Source organism: Perca flavescens, chromosome 3, assembly GCF_004354835.1.
Source record: "Perca flavescens isolate YP-PL-M2 chromosome 3, PFLA_1.0, whole genome shotgun sequence".
In the NCBI taxonomy this organism is placed as follows: Eukaryota; Metazoa; Chordata; class Actinopteri; order Perciformes; family Percidae; genus Perca; species Perca flavescens.
Window position 1 is genome coordinate 3,564,547 of NC_041333.1, and position 22,780 is coordinate 3,587,326.

At 39.2% G+C, this 22,780-nt stretch overlaps 1 protein-coding gene across 3 annotated transcripts in view; it reads left to right on the top strand.

Moving 5' to 3' along the window:
* Positions 1-2,492: 2,492 nt before the first annotated feature.
* The window catches only part of LOC114553102 (splicing factor, arginine/serine-rich 15), a 38,845-nt gene continuing 18,557 nt past the window's right edge, over positions 2,493-22,780 (top strand). For 2 of the 3 annotated variants that reach the window (XM_028574227.1, XM_028574228.1), the window contains exons 1-16: positions 2,493-2,748; positions 4,137-4,220; positions 7,806-7,850; positions 7,963-8,124; positions 8,222-8,339; positions 8,496-8,629; positions 8,717-8,863; positions 9,069-9,136; positions 11,670-11,766; positions 12,045-12,128; positions 15,361-15,446; positions 17,569-17,750; positions 20,130-20,230; positions 20,336-20,449; positions 22,306-22,462; positions 22,548-22,642. In XM_028574227.1, the coding sequence (XP_028430028.1) occupies positions 2,719-2,748; positions 4,137-4,220; positions 7,806-7,850; positions 7,963-8,124; positions 8,222-8,339; positions 8,496-8,629; positions 8,717-8,863; positions 9,069-9,136; positions 11,670-11,766; positions 12,045-12,128; positions 15,361-15,446; positions 17,569-17,750; positions 20,130-20,230; positions 20,336-20,449; positions 22,306-22,462; positions 22,548-22,642 (1,704 nt within the window). In that variant the 5' untranslated portion in view covers positions 2,493-2,718. The remainder of the gene's footprint in view (positions 2,749-4,136; positions 4,221-7,805; positions 7,851-7,962; positions 8,125-8,221; positions 8,340-8,495; positions 8,630-8,716; positions 8,864-9,068; positions 9,137-11,669; positions 11,767-12,044; positions 12,129-15,360; positions 15,447-17,568; positions 17,751-20,129; positions 20,231-20,335; positions 20,450-22,305; positions 22,463-22,547; positions 22,643-22,780) is intronic. The other variant, XM_028574229.1, reaches the window with a different exon arrangement.

Below are 22,780 nucleotides of genomic sequence, written 5' to 3' on the forward strand. Positions count from 1 at the left end.
CTTTTATATAGACCTTAGTGGTCCCCTAATACTGTATCTGAAGTCTCTTTTATATAGACCTTAGTGGTCCCCTAATACTGTATCTGAAGTCTCTTTTATATAGACCTTAGTGGTCCCCTAATACTGTATCTGAAGTCTCTTTTATATAGACCTTAGTGGTCCCCTAATACTGTATCTGAAGTCTCTTTTATATAGGCCTTAGTGGTCCCCTAATACTGTATCTGAAGTCTCTTTTATATAGACCTTAGTGGCCCCTAATACTGTATCTGAAGTCTCTTTTATATAGACCTTAGTGGCCCCTAATACTGTATCTGAAGTCTCTTTTATATAGACCTTAGTGGTCCCCTAATACTGTATCTGAAGTCTCTTTTATATAGACCTTAGTGGCCCCCTAATACTGTATCTGAAGTCTCTTTTATATAGACCTTAGTGGCCCCCTAATACTGTATCTGAAGTCTCTTTTATATAGACCTTAGTGGCCCCTTAATACTGTATCTGAAGTCTCTTTTATATAGACCTTAGTGGCCCCCTAATACTGTATCTGAAGTCTCTTTTATATAGACCTTAGTGGTCCCCTAATACTGTATCTGAAGTCTTTTTATATAGACCTTAGTGGCCCCCTAATACTGTATCTGAAGTCTCTTTTATATAGACCTTAGTGGTCCCCTAATACTGTATCTGAAGTCTCTTTCCCGAAATTCAGCCTTGGTGCAGAATTACAGCCACTAGAGCCAGTCCCACAATGAGCTTTCCTTAGTATGTGCCATTTCTGTGTCTGAAGCTATTGAGGAGGAGAGAGGAGGGGGCAAGGTGGAGGTTGGGGGTGTGGTCTTGACCAACTGCCACTTTGCTCGTTTGAAAGCCATGATGTCTCTCTCTCATGGGTGGGCCAAATTCTCTGGGCGGGCAAAGCAGAGAAAGGGGAGGTAACCTTGCTCCTTATGACCTCATAAGGAGAAGATTCCAGATCGGCCCATCTGAGCTTTCATTTTCTCAAAGGCAGAGCAGGATACCCAGGGCTCGGTTTACACCTATCACCATTTCTAGCCACTGGGGGACCATAGGCAGGCTGGGGGAACAAATATTAATGTTAAAAAACCTCAAAGTGAAATTTTCACCTTTAACATTAGGGCAGGGGGCACATGTACACACGCTGCACGTTAAAGCACAGGATAAAAGTTACATGACTACTGTGAAAAGTGGTAATGGTAGCTTTGCACTTTGTAGGTATTTAATGAAATGGAAAGAAAACAGAATCATTGCCTTTTTACACACGGTCTCAAAACCTCTAATCCAAACATTATTTTTCTCTGACATCATTCATTGCATTTTTATCATTCGGATTTTGAATTGTGTCCATCACCTTCATTTTTAACCTTTTTCTTCACATCAGTTAAAAGTGCTCTCATTCAGATTCAATGTTGTGACCTCTTCTTTTGGATCTGCGAGTCCTGCAACAACAGGAGAGGAGTATTTTAAAATTCAAATAGGGCTTTGTAGCTTTTGTCTAATTTAATACTTTAATATTTAAATGTTTCAGTTACTAAACCCACTCACCAGACCAACATTCAAGGTAGTGAGACTTTGAAAGATGACTCATGCATCCCACTTACCTTGGCAAGTTTCCACTGCGAGACATTAGATTCAAAATGAGAAAGAGCAATCCCACAAAAGCAGCCATAGTGATCCAAAGTATTATAACAATTGAGTCTGAAAGGGAAGATCAATATGTTTTTTTAATTAAGACACGAAGAAAAACAAAAAATGTCTATAATGCATAAAGACTTACATTTATTGTATTTCAGCTTGCTCTCATCCACAATTACAGGATCAAGGTAATCATAATAGTATTCCCATTTAATGGGAACAGCGCTGGTTGAGTTCTCGATTACAGCCATCATCTCATTTTGGGAGTGAAGTAATGCTGTCTCTTTACAAAAAGTTGGTAGTGAAAAATGACAGCAAGCCTAGAGAAAGATCCCTCCGATCCTCACCCACGTTTGTGCGCTTGCTCCACTCCAGTTGTATGTATGTATATATCAGCAGATGCATGCAGTGTGCAGGTTTGGCCGCAGGAGTGCATGATAGAGCCATTCAACAGGCTGCAAGAAAAACATTCAGGAACACAAATAGTCTTATGAAAAAACCTAATGAGGTCTGTTTGCAATGAGTAGTCCCGATGAGGTGCAGCTTATTACATTATTATAGTGAATTATTGTTATTACTTGGTAATTTTTATACCAGAGTTGATGGATATGTATACAAATGTAATGAATCGTCAAATGTAAGAAATATAAAATTTACAATTTTAGTCAATTCATGTTTTTTTTAGAGTTAACTGAAAAGGGTGTGGTGTGAAGTTGTTCACTAGTTTGGAAGTCCAGAGATGCCAAAGTGGAGGCGATATGTTAGACGACCAAATTATTTCTCAAGTCAATTTAAAAAAGCAATGACAATTTTCCGATAACATTGAATGTTGCATTACCCCGTGACATCAGACGCACGCGCACCGCGTGAAACCGCGATGCTAGTAACGTTAGCAATTCCTAGCATAGCAGAGCTCAGAGTAGCAATGTGATCACATCAGAATCAAAATAGAGCCTTTCAACGTCGCTGTTTGTGTTGTTAGCTAATGTTATATAACCATACACGGTTATGATTAAGTAGAGTAACGAAATAGCAACGTTTGTCAACCGGTTTCCAATACAACAAACCAATATGGATGCAGTGAACGCGTTCAACACGGAGGTAAAGTTTGCTCGTGTTTAGCTAGCCCAGTCCAAAGAGCTAAACCCGAAGGCTAATGTTGACGCTAAAACAGTGTCAGTTGGTTTACATTAACGATAGCTAATCGGTTTAATAGCTAAGCTTATGGTAATTATATCCAACTAAAACAGCCGATGTGGTTTATTTTGACTGGAAAACGCACGTTAGTCTGTTAAAACGTAACATGCTAGGTAAATCTGTTAACGTTAGCCAATAGCGTTATCTTAAGTCGAATTCAACGCCTGTTACATTTACGTCAATCTGGCAAGGCCTGTAATTTCAATGTCTAGCTAGCTAAATATTAGCTAATTTAGCTACACCAATGAGACCACGATGACAATATCAACTGCAGCCCTAACGTTAAGTTATATCCTATAGAATAATGTGTTATGCTATCAGTATTAAACAATGTCTTTAACTTTAGCTACCTTTCAGTCACCATGTTAGCACTGCTAACGTTAACCCTCGTGTAGCTTATTTTAAACGCTAGGATAGCGCTAACTTAACGTTGTTAACGATCCCTAAAACAGCATGACTTAAACTTATCAATACATGTTATTTTATTGTTGCCACCCGATGACTCTGGACTGTCGTCTTGCCTTGCTGTGTTATTTTACGTCTGTGTCGTTGGTGGTGGGACATAATGCAGTAGGTGCTATATTAACCTGCGTGCTGATTTCAAAACTTATGACGCTTTCAAAAATAAACTACAAATAAATCATGGTTTGGCTTCACCAAACTACTGGTCAAATTTATTTAAGTGATCATTCACTTTTTCTTAGACATTGTTATTGAAGTTAAGCGCCTGATTAAGATCCAAGATCCAGTTAAGGCCCAAATTGGGTTAACGTTACACATGAGGTTATGAACCTGAGTTAATACACGTTGTATATGAGGTCCTTACTCTTAATACACTTGTATATCAATCACAGATGCCTGAATATGTATAGCGTTTAAGTTGTGTTGACTCTTCACAACCTAAGTCAAGAACATAAATCCTGTCAAGTTTTTCTTTCTGCACAGAAGACATGTTACTAAAACCTAGGTTTTGTGACCATAGGGACAATCTGTATTTACATATGTCAAGTAGTCTGTGTGGATGTGTAGGTTTATGAAAAATAATACAGTGCTTTGGCACGTGGGGAAATCTAATTAATGCTGTTTATTTTCTTAACTATATTTAGTTTGCTTTTACTGAATTCTCTATTACCTACCAGTGGGGAATGGCTGTATGTTACTGTGTGTCTGTGTCACAGTGGTGTCTGTGTTGCCTATTTTGTATATAAAGCAGGGCACTTTGTTTCCCAATGCTATTGTTTAATAGTATTTTTTTCTTTTTTGATTAACTGATGTCATTCTTTTTTGATCAGTTGTTCTCCATGATTGACATGAAGCCTCCAATATCCCGTGCTAAGATGATGTCTGTGACAAAATCAGCCATCAAAGCTATCAAGGTAAAGTGAATACAAATCATTGTGACTAGTGATTTGATCCACTAAGTGTTTTGTAATATGCAGTAAACGTGGAGTAAAGACAATTTATGTCTTAGATATTGCTATCTTTCATTATCATCGTGCATAAATCCAAAGGGGGGGTGTGGGGCTGTTCAGAATCCCGTCTATCTTCCAAAATGTAACGCTTGTATCCAAACGAATTGTGCTTGAAGCTGCAGGCCATCCAATTATAACGACCTCATCCATATTGTCAATCATTTAGATATTGAGCCATTACATTGAAAATCTTTTAGATAACAGGAGCCTATGATTTACTGTAGCCATCCTAACAACACACTACCTGAACGCCTTTTTCTAGTCTCCCGTTTCACTCTCCACAACGCTGTCGTCGGGCAAAAAGTCACGTCGTGAGATCGACAACAGTTAGCTAGCTAGCCTGTTATGTTTCTTGTAATGTTAGCCGTAGTTATTCATTTCTTACCTTACCTCTCACCTTGATTTTGGTGTCTGTGTTTCAAAGCCATCTCCCGCGGTGACGTTTTTGGTAGAGCTGTTTGTTAAGCGAACGTTTTGACAACAGACTACATCCACACAACACTATGTGGTAGGGCTGGGCGATAAATCGATTTTATCAATTAACTCAAATGTGTAGTTAACGTCTTTGTTTAAATGAAAATCGGTTTTCTCCCGTAGCTCCGAACGGGCTCAGCCCTAATATATAATAACTAGTCATTTCATTACTTACTTATCCGTAATCTCTGTCGAAATGACCGGCAACTCACAGTGCTCTGTCCCCGGCTGACAGTCACCTATTCTCGGATAACTGAACCACCAGCTACCGCTGACCTGAAGGAGCACCACGCAGAGCACCAGAGCCAGTGTTGAGGAACTCTGTTGCGGCTCAACACATCTAGCTAGCTACTAAATGCTGCTGATACGACCGAGCTGTGACGGAGGTCTGTAGCGGCTTAAACGACTAGCAATTGCTGCTCTGTATCACGGAGCTCCTCTTCAACGTTTTTTTTTTTTTTTACCGCTAGTTACTACGAAGGAGCTTGCTACAGGTGTGCTACATTCAAGAGACCATGGGATGTTAATGTACATTACTCAGCAACAGATGAAAATAGGGGAAAGGTTGCGCAATAATGTTAAAATGATTTAAACTTTTAGCAAAGAACGAGAAGTGAATTACCTGTATGTGTGAAAACAGCTTTATCTCACGCATCCGTTTTGTTGTTGAATATATAGCACCGCGCGTGTGTGTGTGTGTGTGTGTGTGTATGAGTCAAAATAAAATGATCCTGCATTATGTCTGTAGGATCATTTAAAAGGCAACCGTGAATACATTGTGCATCTGACCTATTTCTGATAGCGTGGCAGAAGAAATGTTGCCATGGTGGGCTGCCACAATAAAATCAACAGAGGAAACGCTGTATATTATTATATATTATAGTACTAGTTATTCTGGATAGTGACAAACCATAGGTGGACATTTTGGGAGATGGGTATATTTATCTGTATTTAAGTTGAAAAAGTGTATTTGGATACACTGAGCATACGAGTGGAGATACAATTCTTGAAGAATGCTGTGCTAATAGGTTTCTAAAATATTTGGATCAGGTAATGGCTGAAACGTTTGAACGCTTTCATCTCTATGTAGAGCTGGGCGATATGGAGAAAATGAAATATGATATTTTTGACCAAATACCTCAATATTGATACTAGGGCTGAACGATTAATTGCATTTGCGATAATATCGCGATATGTTAAAACGCGATTTCCTAATCGCAAAGGCTGCGATTTGGTCTCGATTTGATGACTCGCGAGAGCAAATCAGTCTGCACTACGCAGAGAAAGCATCAACTTAGCACGCTAACGCTACACTGTACCTTGAGCTGATCTCTGTCATTCAAACAATTCTGAGTTGAAGTTTAAAACTTTTACAGCCATTTTAATAAAATGAAGGGTTTTGTTCGGGCTCGAGTCCATACATGCAGTTAATGAATACAGGCACGCAGAACTGAACGCTCGGTTGGCAACGAGCTAGCTCTGATTAGCGGTTAGCTCCAGTTAGCGGTTAGCTCCGTTATAAAGATATGAGTGGAGGAGCTGCCACTGAGAGGGGTAACAACCAGACTGATAAATGACTGTTCGGGGAGCTTTCACAGCAGCGTGGCCACGGTGTTTCAACGGTGTGTGTGTATATATATATATATATGTATATGTATATGTATATGTATATGTATATATATATATATGTATGTGTATGTATATATATATATATATATATATATATATATATATATATATATATATATATATATATATATATATATATATATATATATATATATATATATATATATATATATATATATATATATATATATATATATATATATATATATATATATATATATATATATATATATATATATATATATATATATATATATATATATATATATATATATATATATATATATATATATATATATATATATATATATATATATATATATATATATATATATATATATATATATTATATATATATATATATATATATATATATATATATATATATGTATGTATATATATATATATATATATATATATATATATATATATATATATATATATATATATATATATATATATATATATATATATATATATATATATATATATATATATATATATATATATATATATATATATATATATATATATATATATATAATGTGTGTGTGTGTGTTTTTACTTATTTAACTGTCTACTGTGTAATTGTGTGTTGTTCATACTATACAATGATTTGTTTGTCTTTTTTGAATAATACAGAAGACAAAGAGCTTAAAAAAATAATCGAATATCGAATCGCAATATTTGGGGGAAAAATCGCAATTAGATTATTTTTAAAAATCGTTCAGCCCTAATTGATACCACAACGATATTGTAGTGTTGACTATTGGTGCTTTCACAAAATATTTACACAATGAGATTTTTGATAAATGATCATCTGTAATGTGGATATAATGACTAGTGGGTAAAAGCAAATAATAGAACAGTTACAACAGTCTGGTAAGTTCAGAAAATGACATCACTTTACTGTAATGCAGCCTTTAAAACCAGGAAAGGACAAGACTTATGCCATATTACGATATCCAAAATCTAAGACGATATCTAGTCTCCTATTAAGATATTGATATTATCGATATATTGCCCAGCTCTATCTCTATGGCATAATGTTAGAATGCATATTTTCATCATTTCAGGCCAAAGGGGTTGTGTGAAGGATGTAACTCTATCCAGATTTAAAATAGCCCAATCCTATTTTGGGATATGATATTTCCAAAGACATGAGACATGGCTGGTTAATGTGATGTTGGGTGACATTTTAAAGAACTTGGAGTTGTGGATATTTAATGTCAGATGAAAACCATCTAATTTAAAGATGGCAGGTTCTTCACTATTTGATGCCAGACAATGTGATGCTTATTTGACTGATTACAGAAATCCTTTAGTTAATGAGAATTAATAATATTCTATTATACAGTGACTGATGTTTTTTTTGTCTTTTATTAGCTTTACAAACATGTTGTCCAAATTGTTGAAAAGTTCATCAAGAAGGTATGTACTATAGAGCCTCTTACTGTACGCTATATTAAACATTTGAGTTTAAAGTGCATTTTACAAAAGCAATTGAATAAATTGTTGTTTATTTTGTGTGTGTTTTCAATAGTGCAAGCCAGAACTAAAAGTCCCTGGTTTGTATGTGGTGGACTCCATTGTTCGACAGTCACGGCATCAGTTTGGTGTTGACAAGGATGTATTTGCGGCAAGATTCTTAAAGAACTTCACAGATACCTTCCAAAACCTGTACTGTTGCCCAGAGGATGATAAGGTACTCCTTGTTTGTGCTTTTGGTATTTTATCTAATCACAATGATGGATAATAAGCAATATCTCAAGGGTGGAATTGCCTTTTTTTTTCTTTTTCAGAGCAAAATTATTCGAGTCCTGAATCTGTGGCAGAAGAATGGTGTGTTCGACATGGGCATCATTCAGCCTCTGATGGATATGGCCAATGGAGCTATTGTACCTGCCCCTGCACTCGAAGGTAGAGAAGTTAATATCATTGTCTTTGGGCAACATTTCTAACAGTGCGCTCGAGTGTTGCCTGCAAGTAAAGGAAAGAATCTGAATTTGTCCACTGTTTGATGAACTGCATTCAATATTATGTAAAGACGTCAATCTTGTTCTTGTATCTGAACAGTTATTGCTGACGCCCAACCAGAGACACAGCTTCCTGTCACTAGTGCCTCGGTTGTCCCTGCTGTGCCTAAGGTACCCAGTCCTGATGCCTTAGCTGCTGTGGCACAGCTTTTTCAGTCCCCGCATGGTCAAGAGGTAAGCAATACATTGGTCTAAGTGCTCTGTCAGTTCTGGGTCACGGGAGTTAAAATTGTGTTTAAATTCTGACACTCCCTCCTCTAGCTGCAGAGAATGCTCCAGAACTTCCAGCAGGCAGATAAGAACCTGACAGCCACCATCGCAAACAACATACCAAGCCCACCGCAGATGCATGTGGCCCAGCTCAACCCATACAGTGCACACACTGAAAAGAAGAGCTCTTTAGCCGAGGTAATAGAATAGCTCAGTGTCACAACACAACCGTCTCTGTATACATATACAAATTTACGTGGCCGAGGAGGTTCAACACAAATACAAAAGCCACAAAACAAATGCATAAGCGACAACACAAACACAATAGCTTTTGTGTTTGTGTTGCTACCATACAAATTACTGTTCTCATTTCCCTAACTGTGCAATATATATATTTCCTCAGAAACTCCTTGACCGATTTGACTATGACGATGAACCTGAGGATTTAATGGCTAAAGAAGGCCAGTCACAGTGAGTCTCCTAAACTGTATTTATGCTGCGTCATAGGATTTGTATGAAAGCGCAATAACAGCACAGCATAATTTTGACTTCAAAGCATGTAGCATATATCACACCATTGCAGATGCAATGTATTTTACCTTTTTGAAAGCTGAAAAGTCAGTTTGCAATCATTGTTGCTAATGTGTAGTAATACATTCCCTTTTGTTTTCAATCAGCTGTTAGAGGTCAAAATACATGTTGGTACGTCCTATACTGACTCTGTTGTTGCCAGATTTTAGTTCACTAAGTGATCAATGTCAATCAATCAGTGTGTTTCTCCACTTACTATCATGTAAATATTTTGAAATTGTTACTTTTTTTGTCTGGTGGAGTTGAGGCAGATTGAAGTCCCCCTCCACTCAAAAATGTATTTTTCTTATTGTTTCTTTACTTTGATATTTTACCGTCATTGTGCAGAACAATGGCTGTCCAGACATTAGACAGCTGTTTTCACATTCATGTAATGAAGGGGGGAAAAGTCTCTTTTGCTCTCTTCAAATCTCAGTTTACGTCTTGTACGTTAGGGGTGTCACGATTCTCCAAATCGTCGGTTTGATTACATTTTCGATTCAAAGGTCACGGTTCGATTCTTGATTTTTACTTCTTTTTTTTAAAGCACAGGTTGTTATGCCATTTTTAGACTAGACTTTTATGCAATATATCTGACCTTTTGTTTGCAATGTACCACACACACACTGTCAAATTTAAAACATTTATTAACAACATGATGTAACAATAACTTAAATCTATAACCTGCCATCTAGTTTATCTTTTGTAACTGCAGTAGAGCTTTGACTCCGAACTATATAATTTGAATATTTAAAAAAATAATGATATTCAAACGAATATTAGGCAGCCCATAATATTCAAACCTGTTATGGGCGTGGCTTGGTAGCGTTGCATTTCCCCCGACTCATTTCCTGGTTATCCTTCTCCATAAACAACATGAAATCCAGGAGAGAGATAACTTTTCCTGCTACAAATGTCTCACCGAGGTCCGAAAGAACAGGGGAGACATTTTGTTCCTCTCACTATGACTCTAGAGTCACTACTCAGTGTGTTTTTCTTCTGAAAACATCCTTGCCTGCCTATTGACTGATACACTGCCCTCTTGTGGACAGAACATATGCTGTACAACTTAAAGGAGAACTCCGGGCTATTTTTACGTTAATCTTGATCGCTATATGTATATGAGTACTGTCGATTAGCAAAAAAAAAACGAGCCGAATCGGTGCTAGCAACACGGAGCTGCTGCAGCTAATGCCGAGAGCTCCCACTCAGCTAAAACGGCAGTTATGGGGGCATAGGATAAAGAGTGCCTTTGTGTCTCTTAACAGATAAAAAAAAAAAATCAAAGCCCTAAACTGCAGTCTTCACAGAAGATGACATTCAAGTTCACAACAAAACAAACAAAAAACAAAACGGTAATGTCCATAGTCTTCTCTGAACAATTAAGTGTCTTAACAAACTATTTCCGAACAGTTGAACATAAACCACACCGATAACTGTTGTGTTGCCAGTGGAAGAATATGGTACACGCACATGGCAGAGCTTGCAAACTGTGGTCAACATAACTCACTGGAAATCCAACATACTTCCACTGTGTGTGTGGGGTAATCTAGCTCATTAGCGCCTCCACTGGAATGGTGGTAGAATTAATCAGGAAATGGGCTACCTTGAGCAGGCTACACGTGTTTGTTTTTTTTCGCTTGGCAAGCCGACCGGATGTGACATGGGGGCGTGGCAGCATCAATGATTACATTTTTTTTTATTAGAAATTCGAGATTGTGACTTAATTTCGGTCACCCTTATTGTATGTACAAGAGAATAGTGGTGCATGATTCAGAAAATTTCACGATTCAATATAGATTTTTAGGCTCAAGATTCAATTCAAAATCGATTTTCAATTTAATAAAAATAAAATGATTCACAGTATGTAAATGTAGTTACTTTTCCCATGTGATTGCAGTAGACATACAATTAATTTTTTTTTGAATTCTATGAATTGATTTTGAATTGGTAGAGCTTGAATCGCGAATCAATTTCTTTCTTTTTTTTTTTTTATACACATCCCTAGTATATATTTTATATAGGTATTGCTATGTGATCACATTGAACGATGCCCTCAAATCTTCACTTACGTGATAGGCTAAGAGACAAGGATTAATCTGATTGGCTACAGATAATTCCCTGTTGGAAAAAAAAATGCATTTGTGATTCGAGCCTCAGCAGGGGAGTCTCAAATACCCACACACAGATGCAGTGAAGTTCACACATGACAAGCAGGTTGTAAATTCTGGTTCAACAGTGTAACCCAAAATGAATATAGACCTTATTAATGTTATTAACCACATCTGCGCTTTTCTTGCTTGACATGTCAAAATGTCTGGTTTGAACAAGGCCTACAGTTATAATTGTTTAAGTTATATTTATTTCCAATGTATTTTATTGTCTTTGTAGGTTTGTAATTCCCAAACTATATGTGTCTGTTTTGTCATGACAGAGGCATTCCTGAAAATGTGTTTAACCAGTATCCTGGTCAGATGTCCAACGCAGAGAATGTTCATCCACACATGACGGGACAGACTGGTGGCATAGAGGTATTCAATTATAACTGCATTATATAATTACTCAACTAACTCTTAATTATAACAACTCTAGTATAATACCAGCATGCTGACAAATTAATTGAAGCAAATTATGTTTTATCATTATGCTCTGTGGTGTCAAGCCAGACGTATAGTTAAAATGATATATGCTTCAAATGGATGGAAAGGATCAAATGTTTGGTGCTTCAGTTAAAATGTACTGTGATCAATGCATCTGTGGTAACTGTTTTTGAACGGTCTGGTGTGGCCGTCTCTTTGCCATCCTTTAGCACGGTGGAGGAACGAGCCATGGTGAACATCATATGATGCTCGATGGATACCGTTCCTTAAATGAGGCTTATTCACACTCGCGGGTAAATCTTGAAACCCAGTTTAGTTTAACCGGATTTAAAGCGCTCATATTATGCATATTTTGGCTTTTCCCCTTTCCTTTATTGTGTTATATATCTTTTTTTGTGCACGTTATGTTTACAAAGGGAAAAAGCCCAAAGTCCACCCCAAAGGGACTTACCATCTCCAACAGAAAACACTGTTCACAAACTGCTCCAAACAGCTCTATTGTAGTCCAGCCTTTACTTCAGAGACAAACGTGGTCACTTTGGAACACACGTTATAATGCTCGCCTAGCGGCTAGCGTGGCACGCCCTCATACTCTGCTTCTGACTGGCTAGTAGTCCTTACCTAGCTACTTTCAGGGCACTCCCTCATACTCTGCTTCTGATTAGCTAGTAGTCCTTATCTAGCTACTGTCAGGGCACTCCCTCATATGCTGCTTCTGACTGGCTAGTAGTCCTTACCTAGGTACTTTCAGGGCACGCCCGCATACTCTGCTTCTGACTGGCTAGTAGTCCTTACCTAGGTACTGCGCATGTGCAACTCCCAACAAAGATGGAACAGAAGTGAGATGTCTCACTCTGTAGTTAAAACAGAGAGCTCAACACACAGGGTGAAAAGAGGAGCTGCAACAATGGACAGTACAACAAATATATGGTGATTTTTGAAAATGAAACCATGTAAACCTATTCTGATATAACCTCTAAATACAATTGTGAACCTGAAAATGAGCATAATATGAGCACTTTAATGTCTTTGCAGTGAGAGAACACTTTAGCTTTTAGCTCAAGTTTCACTTAATGTTTTTCCATAAGTTTGTTTTACTCCATAGTACTAACACAGTCTGTGCCTCAGATGTGCTTAAGTTATGTTTTATAGCTGTAATGTCTGAGGAGTGTGTTTTATATTTGCTTTGATATGCATGAAAGTGTATCATTTGTTCTTTTGCTCCCAGTATGTTATTGCTTCTAGTTTAGTTAGTGTATTGCAGACCTGCCAACCTGTACGCATTTTGCGTAGTAGATACGCATTTTGACATCAAAATACAGTGATATGATTTGTCACTTTAAACTACGCGAAAATCAGGTGACTGCTTTGAGTTCACTCGTTGACGTGCAGTAGCCGTCTCAGTCACTCTTGATGATTGTAGGCAGCTAAAAAAGCGTAGCAGCCACGAGCATCCTGGAAAAAAAACTAAAGAAGAGTTTGACCAATCACACCGTCGGCTCCCTTCCTCTAAAGTCAGTAACTGTTACTGTTAGTAAAACGAAAGCATCAAAGGCAAGTGTTTCCTCTCTCATTCCCGTTTTTAGTTTGGTTGGTTTTCCCAAGGGAGGACAGTGCTTGCAAAGGTAAACGGATTTCATGTAGAAAGGTGAAATGAATTAATTTACGTAGCCTACCTGTCAACTTTGGAGAAATATTATTTATTTATATTATTAATAAAGCCTTGCATTTATAAAGTCTTGGATTTCGTTACAAAGGTCTTATATTGTTTTGCCTTTCCTAGGATTAAGTTCATACCGTAACAAAATTAACTGTTACTAATGTAGGCTAATTAAAAACTGACCGGAGCCCGTCGCTGGATGCACCGGAGGACCGAGACACAAAGTAAACAAGCCTCTCTGACCGGTACCGGGGGGTTAGCGGTTAAACTGAGCGGAGGATGTGCGGAATGTGTCGGTGTCTGTCGGACCTCGACTGGTCGTTCGGTGCCTTCAGACAAAGCTCAAGCTAACAGGCTAACGGCTTATAAGCTAGCCAAACACCGAGCGGTAACATCTGCAAAGATTGGCTCTGTGAGCGCATTAATCTGCCCGGTGTGCGTAAGGGCCGGGACACATTAGGCCGATTATCGGCCGTGGGACAGTCTGGCGAGGTCAGTGACTCAAATCGGTTCGGTGTGTCCCGTGTCGTCGTTAGTCTGGGGGGCTGTCGCCGTTCATTTTGGACCTGACATGTTCGGTCGGCGGCAGGGCCGTCGGGACTCACCCGGAAATGACGAGCGGAATGAGGTGACTACAGTCTCTCAAAATCTGATGAAAATCTTTTAAACTGACCTTTGTTGAGCGGAAATGAAGACAGATTCAGCAACTGCATGGCCGATTTCTCGCTTAAAATGTTTTCAGAAACATGTTTCAGTGAACTATTTTAGTACAATATGAGATCGTATTCTGAACGGCCGCCATGACAGTCCAGGTCTGAATTTCCAGAGAAAACAAACCCATGTGACGCGTTCGTCCAATCAGCTGCCGGTTTTCATTTCTTGGGCAACAGTACAGATTAGCGCCAGCTGCTGTTATGAAGGCGTATTACGTCTCGTCTTTTTGTTCTGTTCTGTGGCAGTTTTTTGGACCTCGGGGACGCGACTGATCATATCGACGGGGTTTTCTGTCAACGGTCGGCCGTCGGCTATATGTGTCTACACCATAGCAAACAGAGCGAGCAGCCGCCGGACTCTTAACGTCTGTTGATCCGTGCAGGACTTCACTGTGAGCCGACTGTTTAGAGACGATGTGACCGACGGGCAACGTTAGCGGTTATCTGCTACTGTAGCAGAGCTGCAAGGAAACGCTGAACTGAGCGGTGTGTTTTCAGTGTTAAACACTGCTGCAGGTGTTCAAGCACGACTGTTGTTGGTGATCTCCAGAGGTGGAAGACTTACTCAGATTATGTATTGCAGTAAAAGTAGAAAAAACAGTGTTGTAGAGTTACAAATGACTTGTCAGTTACAAGTCCTGCATTCAACATCTTCCCTATGTAATAGTACAAAAGTATTATCAAAATATACTTAAAGTACCAAAAGTAAAAGTGCAAGTTATGCAGTGTAATATATTTTATTTTATTGGATATATTATGATCCAATTAATTGTATTAAATATGACCAATAATTTAATTCAAGTAGCCTACTTGAACATAATTATTTTCTAGGGTTTAAAATGTATACAGATAACATTTATTCCGCTGTGCCGCCGTGTTCATGAACCAGAACTTTGACAATAAATCAGTAAGTTGCTACTCAAAGTTTTTCCAAGGTTGGTGGGTCTGGTATTGTAAGCCCATGTGGGAGGGGCACCTCTTGGTGCATGACAGTTTGAAGAAACAGTCCATGCCATGCTACCTCAATTTGCAGAAATGTTTCTGTGTTTTGCCACATTTTAATTTCAGACTGTAGTGTACATTCTTTGAATGTGTACCTGGAAACCTCTACTCCTTTCATTTTGGAAAAATCATCTCATCATTGTCTAATAGGGAAATTCAAGAGAGGACTCCTCTACGAGGCGAGAGGGCAGACACAGAGGCTATGGCAGAAGATCAAGATCCAGATCTGGTTCAAGGTAAAAGTTCTGAAAAACTAACCCAACCTACATCCGTCAGCCAAAGTTGGGTCGTCGGTCAGTGTCCGTTGTCCTTGTTTTTTTAGTGTCCCGTACCGTTGGCACTAGTCAACCTTCGTCGGCTTTTTTCCCGCTGATTCAGCATGTTGAACGTTAATGAAAGGAGTCACTCCGATTGGCTGGTCAGTAACAAAAAATGGAAGTGAGGCAAACAACTTAATTCAAAAAGGCACACACAGAAGCTTCTCATTTGACTACTTTTGAACTATGTGAATATCTCTTTTTGTACATTATGTCCATAAGAGTGCAAATATATGAGATACAAAACTACTTGTATAGGTATATTGGTAACATGTCTTTTAAAAGATCTATATCTTGGGCAGCACGGTGGCCCAGTGGTTAGTGCTGTGGCCTCACAGCAAGAAGGTTCTTTTATTTTTTGTAACATTAACCGGTGTAGCATGGTGGAATTAGCAAGCTGAGTAATAGGGCTTTGACTTTTGCCCAAAAATCATATTTGAAGTTTGTTTGTTTATTAATATTAATATTTGAATATATTCAAATATGTATTAATATTTTTACCATTAAATGCCTTCAGTAAGACCTATATTGGTATCAAACATAAATAAAAAAAAAAATGAAAAGTCAGACCCTGGATTAAACACAAACGGTATACTTTCGACAGGAAGTTCAGAGCTTTCACCGTAGCCTACGTAAGTGGTCTAATGTTTATACTTGTGTGCGTCGAGCCGGTGTGTGTGTGTGTGTTGCCAACTTTGCGACTTTTCAGACCCCCTTAGCGACTTTTTTTCACAAAAGCGACTAGCGAAAAATCTGGCGACTTTCTGTAGAAAAGACAGCGACTTTCTGTAAAAAAAAAAATATAAATAGTCGCCAGTATTGTCCAGCGAGCATGTGAGGTATTTCGCTCCTGTGGCCGCCGAAACAGTCACCTCTCTTCTGTGACTGAGGCACAGCCCCTCCCTCCCCTCTGTGCTCTCTCCTCATGTGCAGCAGCACTGAGCAGGCAGGTAGAAAGGGGAGAAGGGATAGGGGCACGCGACGGGAGAAAGATGCCACTGGCCCGGCCCTGGGCAAGCCAGCCTTCTTTGAGAATTAGGGTGAATGCAACGCTACCAAGCCACGGCCGAGAGACGTGCGTCACCGCGACGTGTAGTTACATTTTGAAATGCGTGAAAAAGCCTTGGAATCTGAATTAAACATTTACAAGCAAACACATTTGCAAAAAATAATGCCCATAACAGGTTTGAATATTAAGGGCATTTTTTTTTTCTTTTTTTTTTTTATTCAAATGATATTTGAATAATGAAGTTTGGAGTCAAAGCCTTACTGAGTAACTAGCCAGCCATCCGCTAGTTAGCTGGTTAGAGCGAGCTGCTTGGTCCCTCCGCAGACTTCTTTGCCGGGCAGAATGGATGACAGCTTATGCGATGAACAAGCTAAATTTGGCTAGCCGTCTCCCGGCGTCTGCTCTCTTCCCAGTGGGGAGAGGAGGGACCGTAGACCTCGTGCTGCCGCTGGCTGACCACCAGCTAACTAGCAGATGGCTAAATAATTTCACAATGACATGGCCATCTGTAGTAAAGTAACCAATTAACAACATTCAGGTGGGCAAGACTGCTTTGTTGTATGTATCATAGCAACATGTTTTATATCCAGTTTTTTAAATGACTAATACAGACTAGCCCCGCCTGCTGGTATAGAGAATTATTTCCTCTCACACAGTGCATTTCTTTCCCCCCAAGACATGGATGAGATGCCGGCCTTCACCGCCACTAGTTCTCTGATGTCGGGGTGGTGTGTCCCAGGCTTAAGAGGCTATGCTCATCACAGACAGATGTGTAGATTTCAGTTAGGTGTTATCAAATAGTTGTTTGTAATAGATGTTATTGGGGCACACATTAACACTTGCCAAAGCCTATTTTATAAATCAAATACAGTTCTGTTTGTCATAGTTTTTATTGAGGCACATGTTAACCCCCAATCCTCGCGTTCATGGTGTCATTTTCTACTCGCCAATGGTGAAAAGAATCACTTTCCTCAAGGAATTAAATTATTTTTTGGCAACATATTTCAGCTGGTTCAATCCTTTGCGTTTCAGATCTCCCAGGAGAAGAAGATCAAGATCTTCGTCCTGCTCGAAAAGATCAAGGCATCGACGCTCTCGCTCTAGGGAACAGCGCTGGAGATCTCGCTCTCGTTCTCAGGACAGGAATGAAAGAGAAAAGGACAGAGAACGCAGACAGAAAGGTCTTCCCAGCATAAAGAGCCAGACACTCAGTGGTAAGTGCAACAACAGAATCAAACCTGTGAATGTCATGTATGATAATTAACAGTACACAAAACTGCTGGAATCACTACTACATGCAAGTCGCAGCAACAATCTCTACTTAAGTGTGTTGAGGGGAGACACTATGAGTTCACATGTGATGTTTGGAATAGTTGGAAACCACATTGCTATGTATGAACAGAGGGCTGGTCGTTGTTGATTTTATTTTATTTTATTAATAGCTACGACTAAGTGCTAGTCAAAGCTTCCAGAACCCAAAGTTATGTCTACAAATCGCTTGTATTTTTATAGTTGGACTTTATTTCCTTGTGCATCAGAAAGCATAATGAATTTGGATATATGTTCATGTATTTATATATGTAAATACAACAACGTTGTGTGTGTGTGTGTGTGTGTGTTGCATCTGTTAATGTGTCTGCTTTAACACACCTGCTTTGGTTTGCCATGTTCTGACTGAGAAGACATCCACTCAGTCATAGCACACATAGGCCCCGATCAGACAGACACTCCAAATAAAGCGATGCCAGGTGCCTCTTTTTGTTATTCTTGCTAGGCAACTACCAAGTCCCCTGTCCTCAGTATGGCTGTCAACAAATATTCTGAATTTGAATATATATTTGAATTCTGAAGAAAAAAAACCAGACATTCTTATATGAAAATTAATATTTGCATATGGGGGGGAGCAGCACTACCGTGGCTGTCTACCTTGCATGTTCTAGCGTTTGCCTGAGCCGCTGCTCCCTAAACGTTCAGCTCCCTGTGTGTGTGTGTGTGTAATGTCCGATTGAGCCCAGCTGTACACAACCAGAACGAGTGTTTTGCACTTGAATTCCTCATTGTACAGTAGGCTCTCTGCATCCTGCAGAGATGTTGCGCTGCGAGCTCGGGCAAGCGAAGACGGAGCTGTAAAATGACAGATATAAAACGGTATTTTCTGATTGTTTTACAGCAGTTGCATTGTAACTGCCATCAAACACTTAACAGATGATTTTGTGGAGACAGATGCTTTTTAAGTTTCATTCTCCTCTGCATTTCATTAATTACAGGTGCAGCAGTAAACAAAAATGTAGACTATCTCCAGTATCAATTTATGACCATTTTAGGACGAGGGAGAACATTTGGCATTGTCGATTTCATTAAAAGTAAAGTTAGGCTTTGCTGTCGGCTTCCAGACTTATTTTATTTTTTTAAACCAAGAGATTCGAAGCAGCCGGCGGCCAAACTGCCCTGCTGGCTGCAAGTGTGTGCCTAGGGCAAGCGGGAGAGATGAAGCGCAGTGGTGCTGTGAAGAAATAAAAAATAAATAAAAAACTTATTTCACCACTAAATTGCTGTTAAATGACAAAAACAACCACTAGATGGGAAAAGGGTGTTTTACAATAATGCACCACGAGGCTTAGGCTACCAGTTTCAAGTAAACACACAGTCTGTGTTTGTCCAACGATGACAGCTGCAGACTTTTGTACGTCCCGGTGTTGGAATCCTCTACTGTAAAATACAGTCACTCCTTAAACTGTTTAGCTGTCAGTAGAGTTGGGCAATATATTGATATTATCTATCGTGATATGAGACTAGATGTCTTCTTAAATTTTGGATATCGTAATATGGCTTAAGTGTTGTCTTTTCCTGGTTTTAAAGGCTGCATTACAGTAAAGTGATGTCATTTTCTGAACTTACCAGACTGTTGTAACTGTTCTATTATTTGCCTTTACCCACTTAGTCATTATATCCACATACTGATGATCATTTATCAAAAATCTCATTGTGTAAATATTTTGTGAAAGCACCAATAGTCAACCCTACAATATCGTTGAGGTATCGACAACGAGGTATTTGGTCAAAAATATTGTTTAATTTGATTTTCTCCATATCACCCAGCCCTAGCTGTCAGCATTTTAACAGTGTTTAATCCAGCTGCTCGCTAACTGTTGACTAACGTTACCTGCTGCCAAGTGTAATGTTAACTAGCGTCACGTGCAGTGATGCTTCTGTTGCCTCTTACGTAGTTTTGGAGCATCAGAGAGAAGTGCAGGCATTTAAGTGGCACCGAAATCTGCGTTGCTATTCGGTCCGGTAGATACCGATCGTTTAGGCACCGGTGCCATATTAGCACTGGGTATGCTTCCCGGGGCAACAGAATTTGTCATGCATTCTCATTTCCCAGGAATACTGGGTAACCATTACCTAGACTTCCTGTGCAACCAGATTTGTTAACCATTTCATACTTTCAGGTTGCCTAGGCAATCTGAGTAGTAACCATTACAGCTCAGCCATAAATTCAAAGTCAACTCTATCCCACATACCAGTAAAATTAAAAAATCAAGGTTTTAACTTTAATCTCTTGCAGTTTTCTTATCTTATTTTGCTTTTAGTTTGCAGCACTACACTTTGGGTTGGACAGCTAGACAAAAAAACTCAGCAGTCCGACGTGATGTCCCTTTTGGAAGAGTTTGGCCAGATTGAGTCCATCAATGTAAGTATGGCGTATTTATGTCAAAGATACTTGTGATTCTCTGTGGTCTTCACATAATGTTGTCAAGTATTTTGCACTACTACCTTTTTCTCTCTCTATGTCCAGATGATTCCTCCGAGGGGTTGTGCCTACATTGTTATGGTTCACAGACAAGACGCTAATACAGCCTTGAACAAACTCAGTAGGGGGTCATACAAAGTCAATCAGAAACCTGTTAAGGTACATATCCACAGATTGCTTTTATATAGTTTTTTTATTTGTTCTGTGTAGGGATGCCCTGATTGATCGATCAGGGCATTGATATTTGATATTGATATTTACTAAACGCGTGATCAGGGGCTCTGCATTAATATCTTCTAGCCGGCGCTAAACTACTACACGTATAGTTAAACACTCGGCCGAGAGCATCAACTGCGTGCCTGATTGCCCATTCATGTGAAGTCCTGTGAAGGACATGCATGGGGTTTCTCAGGCGCGCGCGCGCACACTACTACAAACAAAACATAGTTTTGGGTCGCCACCCCAGCTGAGCATGACGAGTTTAAGCTCAATGCGGAGAGTGAGGAAAAAAATGCGGCACCCAAACAGCAGATAGTAACACAAAAAAGGACAATTCCCGCGCAAAATGAACCTAGGGGTTAATAACACATGTACCGAGTCAAACGTTCTCTGGGATATGTTTTCATGCTAATTGACTGTGTCTCTAGCTTGAAACAAGCTACCGCAAACTGGTGATTAGCTTCTAAAGCTAGTCTCCGGGGCACTAACAAGGCTCAAAAAAGTAAAAAGAAATCACTATTTCTACACAAGGCTCAAAATAGCACCACACTTCCACGGTAGCATGAGGGTCCCTACATGTAAACCAAAGCATTGAGAACTTAGTAAGTATACAGTTTATTAAAAAGATAGTTTAGAAAGACAGTACCATTCACGTATAGAGGTGGGCGCCATCTTGGGAAAGCAGTCATGACCAGTCGAACGACACACGCTGTGCAACCAGTAACATAGCTCAAGCACAGCGTTCGTCGTTCGACTGGTCAAGACTGCTTTCCCAAGATGGCGCCTGCTTGTAGACGTGAACACTACTGTCTTCCTAAACTATCTTTTTAATAAACTGTCTGTACACTTACAAAGTTCTCAATGCTTCGGTTTACATGTAGGGACCCTCATTATGCTACCGTGGAAGTGTTGTGCTATTTTGAGCCTTGTGTAGAAATAGTGATTCTTTTTACTTTACCCTAACCCCGAAGACTAGCTTTAGAAGCGAATCAGTTGTTCGCTTCCTTGTTTCAAGCTACAGACCCATTCGATGAGCATGAAAACGTATCCCAGAGAACAGTCAACTCGGTACACATGTTATTAACCCCTAGGTTCATTTTGCGTAGGATTTATCCTTTAACTTTGGTCACTGCATGATGCTCACTTAAACGCCGTAGAGACCATCTGCCTATCTGGGGAATGTGTCCCTATTCGTTTCTATAGGAACAGCCGTGCAAGTCATTCTGGTAGCGTTGCGGGGACTTTGGAGAAGTGGGGCTTCCAGCTCTGAAAAGCGGACAAATATTTTAAAATGACCGTTGTCGATCGGAAATGAAGACAGATTCAGAAACTGCATAGCCTATTTCTGGCATAAAATGTTTTCAGAAACACATTTCGTTAAAAAAAAAAAAAAACACTACTATATACTACTACACAACTATCATTAGCAGATTTTCCCATTCAAAAACTTAAATGCAAAAATTTTTGGTGGGAAAAGGGTATAAGGAACAAGACTGACTTGTGATTCTTATTCATAGGTCTACTAAAGAGTGACACTCCATTATATAGCCGGTAACACTGTCACCTGGTGGAGATCCTAATACACTACACTAGTTTACACAGCTATATCAGCTGCTATGATTTAACAAAACGACACAAAAATGATCGCCACCGGCCCTATATCGGCAGATATTGCTCATTGATGATTGACAATTGGTACCAGAGGCTAAAAAACACAATCGGGGCATCTCTAGTTCTGTGACTTGTTTTTAGTTGTGATTGTTAACTTGATCATAGCTAATGTCATTCTTGCCTAGATTGCTTGGGCTTTGAACAAAGGTATAAAATCAGCGCACAAAAAGTTCTGGGATGTGGAGCGAGGAGTTACCTACGTCCCCTGGAGCAAAGTCAAAGTGGAGGAGTTGGAGAGCTATCGGGAAGGGGGTATACTGGACGCAGAGACACTAAATCCAGGTAAACAATTACCTATTTCATAAGCATGGCCAAGATTTACTGTGAGAAATGGTTTTCCTTACGTTATTTTATTATTTGTGCACAGAGTGGAATCATGGCAAGGACCTCAATAAGCAGGCAGCTGTAAATGGAGCGCTGGAAAGTGTACCAGCAGATGGAACCGTCACTGCTCACGTTCAGGTAATGCTCATGCAGTCTTTAAACACCTTTCTTTTGATATTACAAGTGTTGATATTTTATTGGTATAATGGCCTTGGTGTTGGAGGCTTACTTCACAATATTTCTTGTGGAGGGAAAATAAATTTGTGTTGCATATGA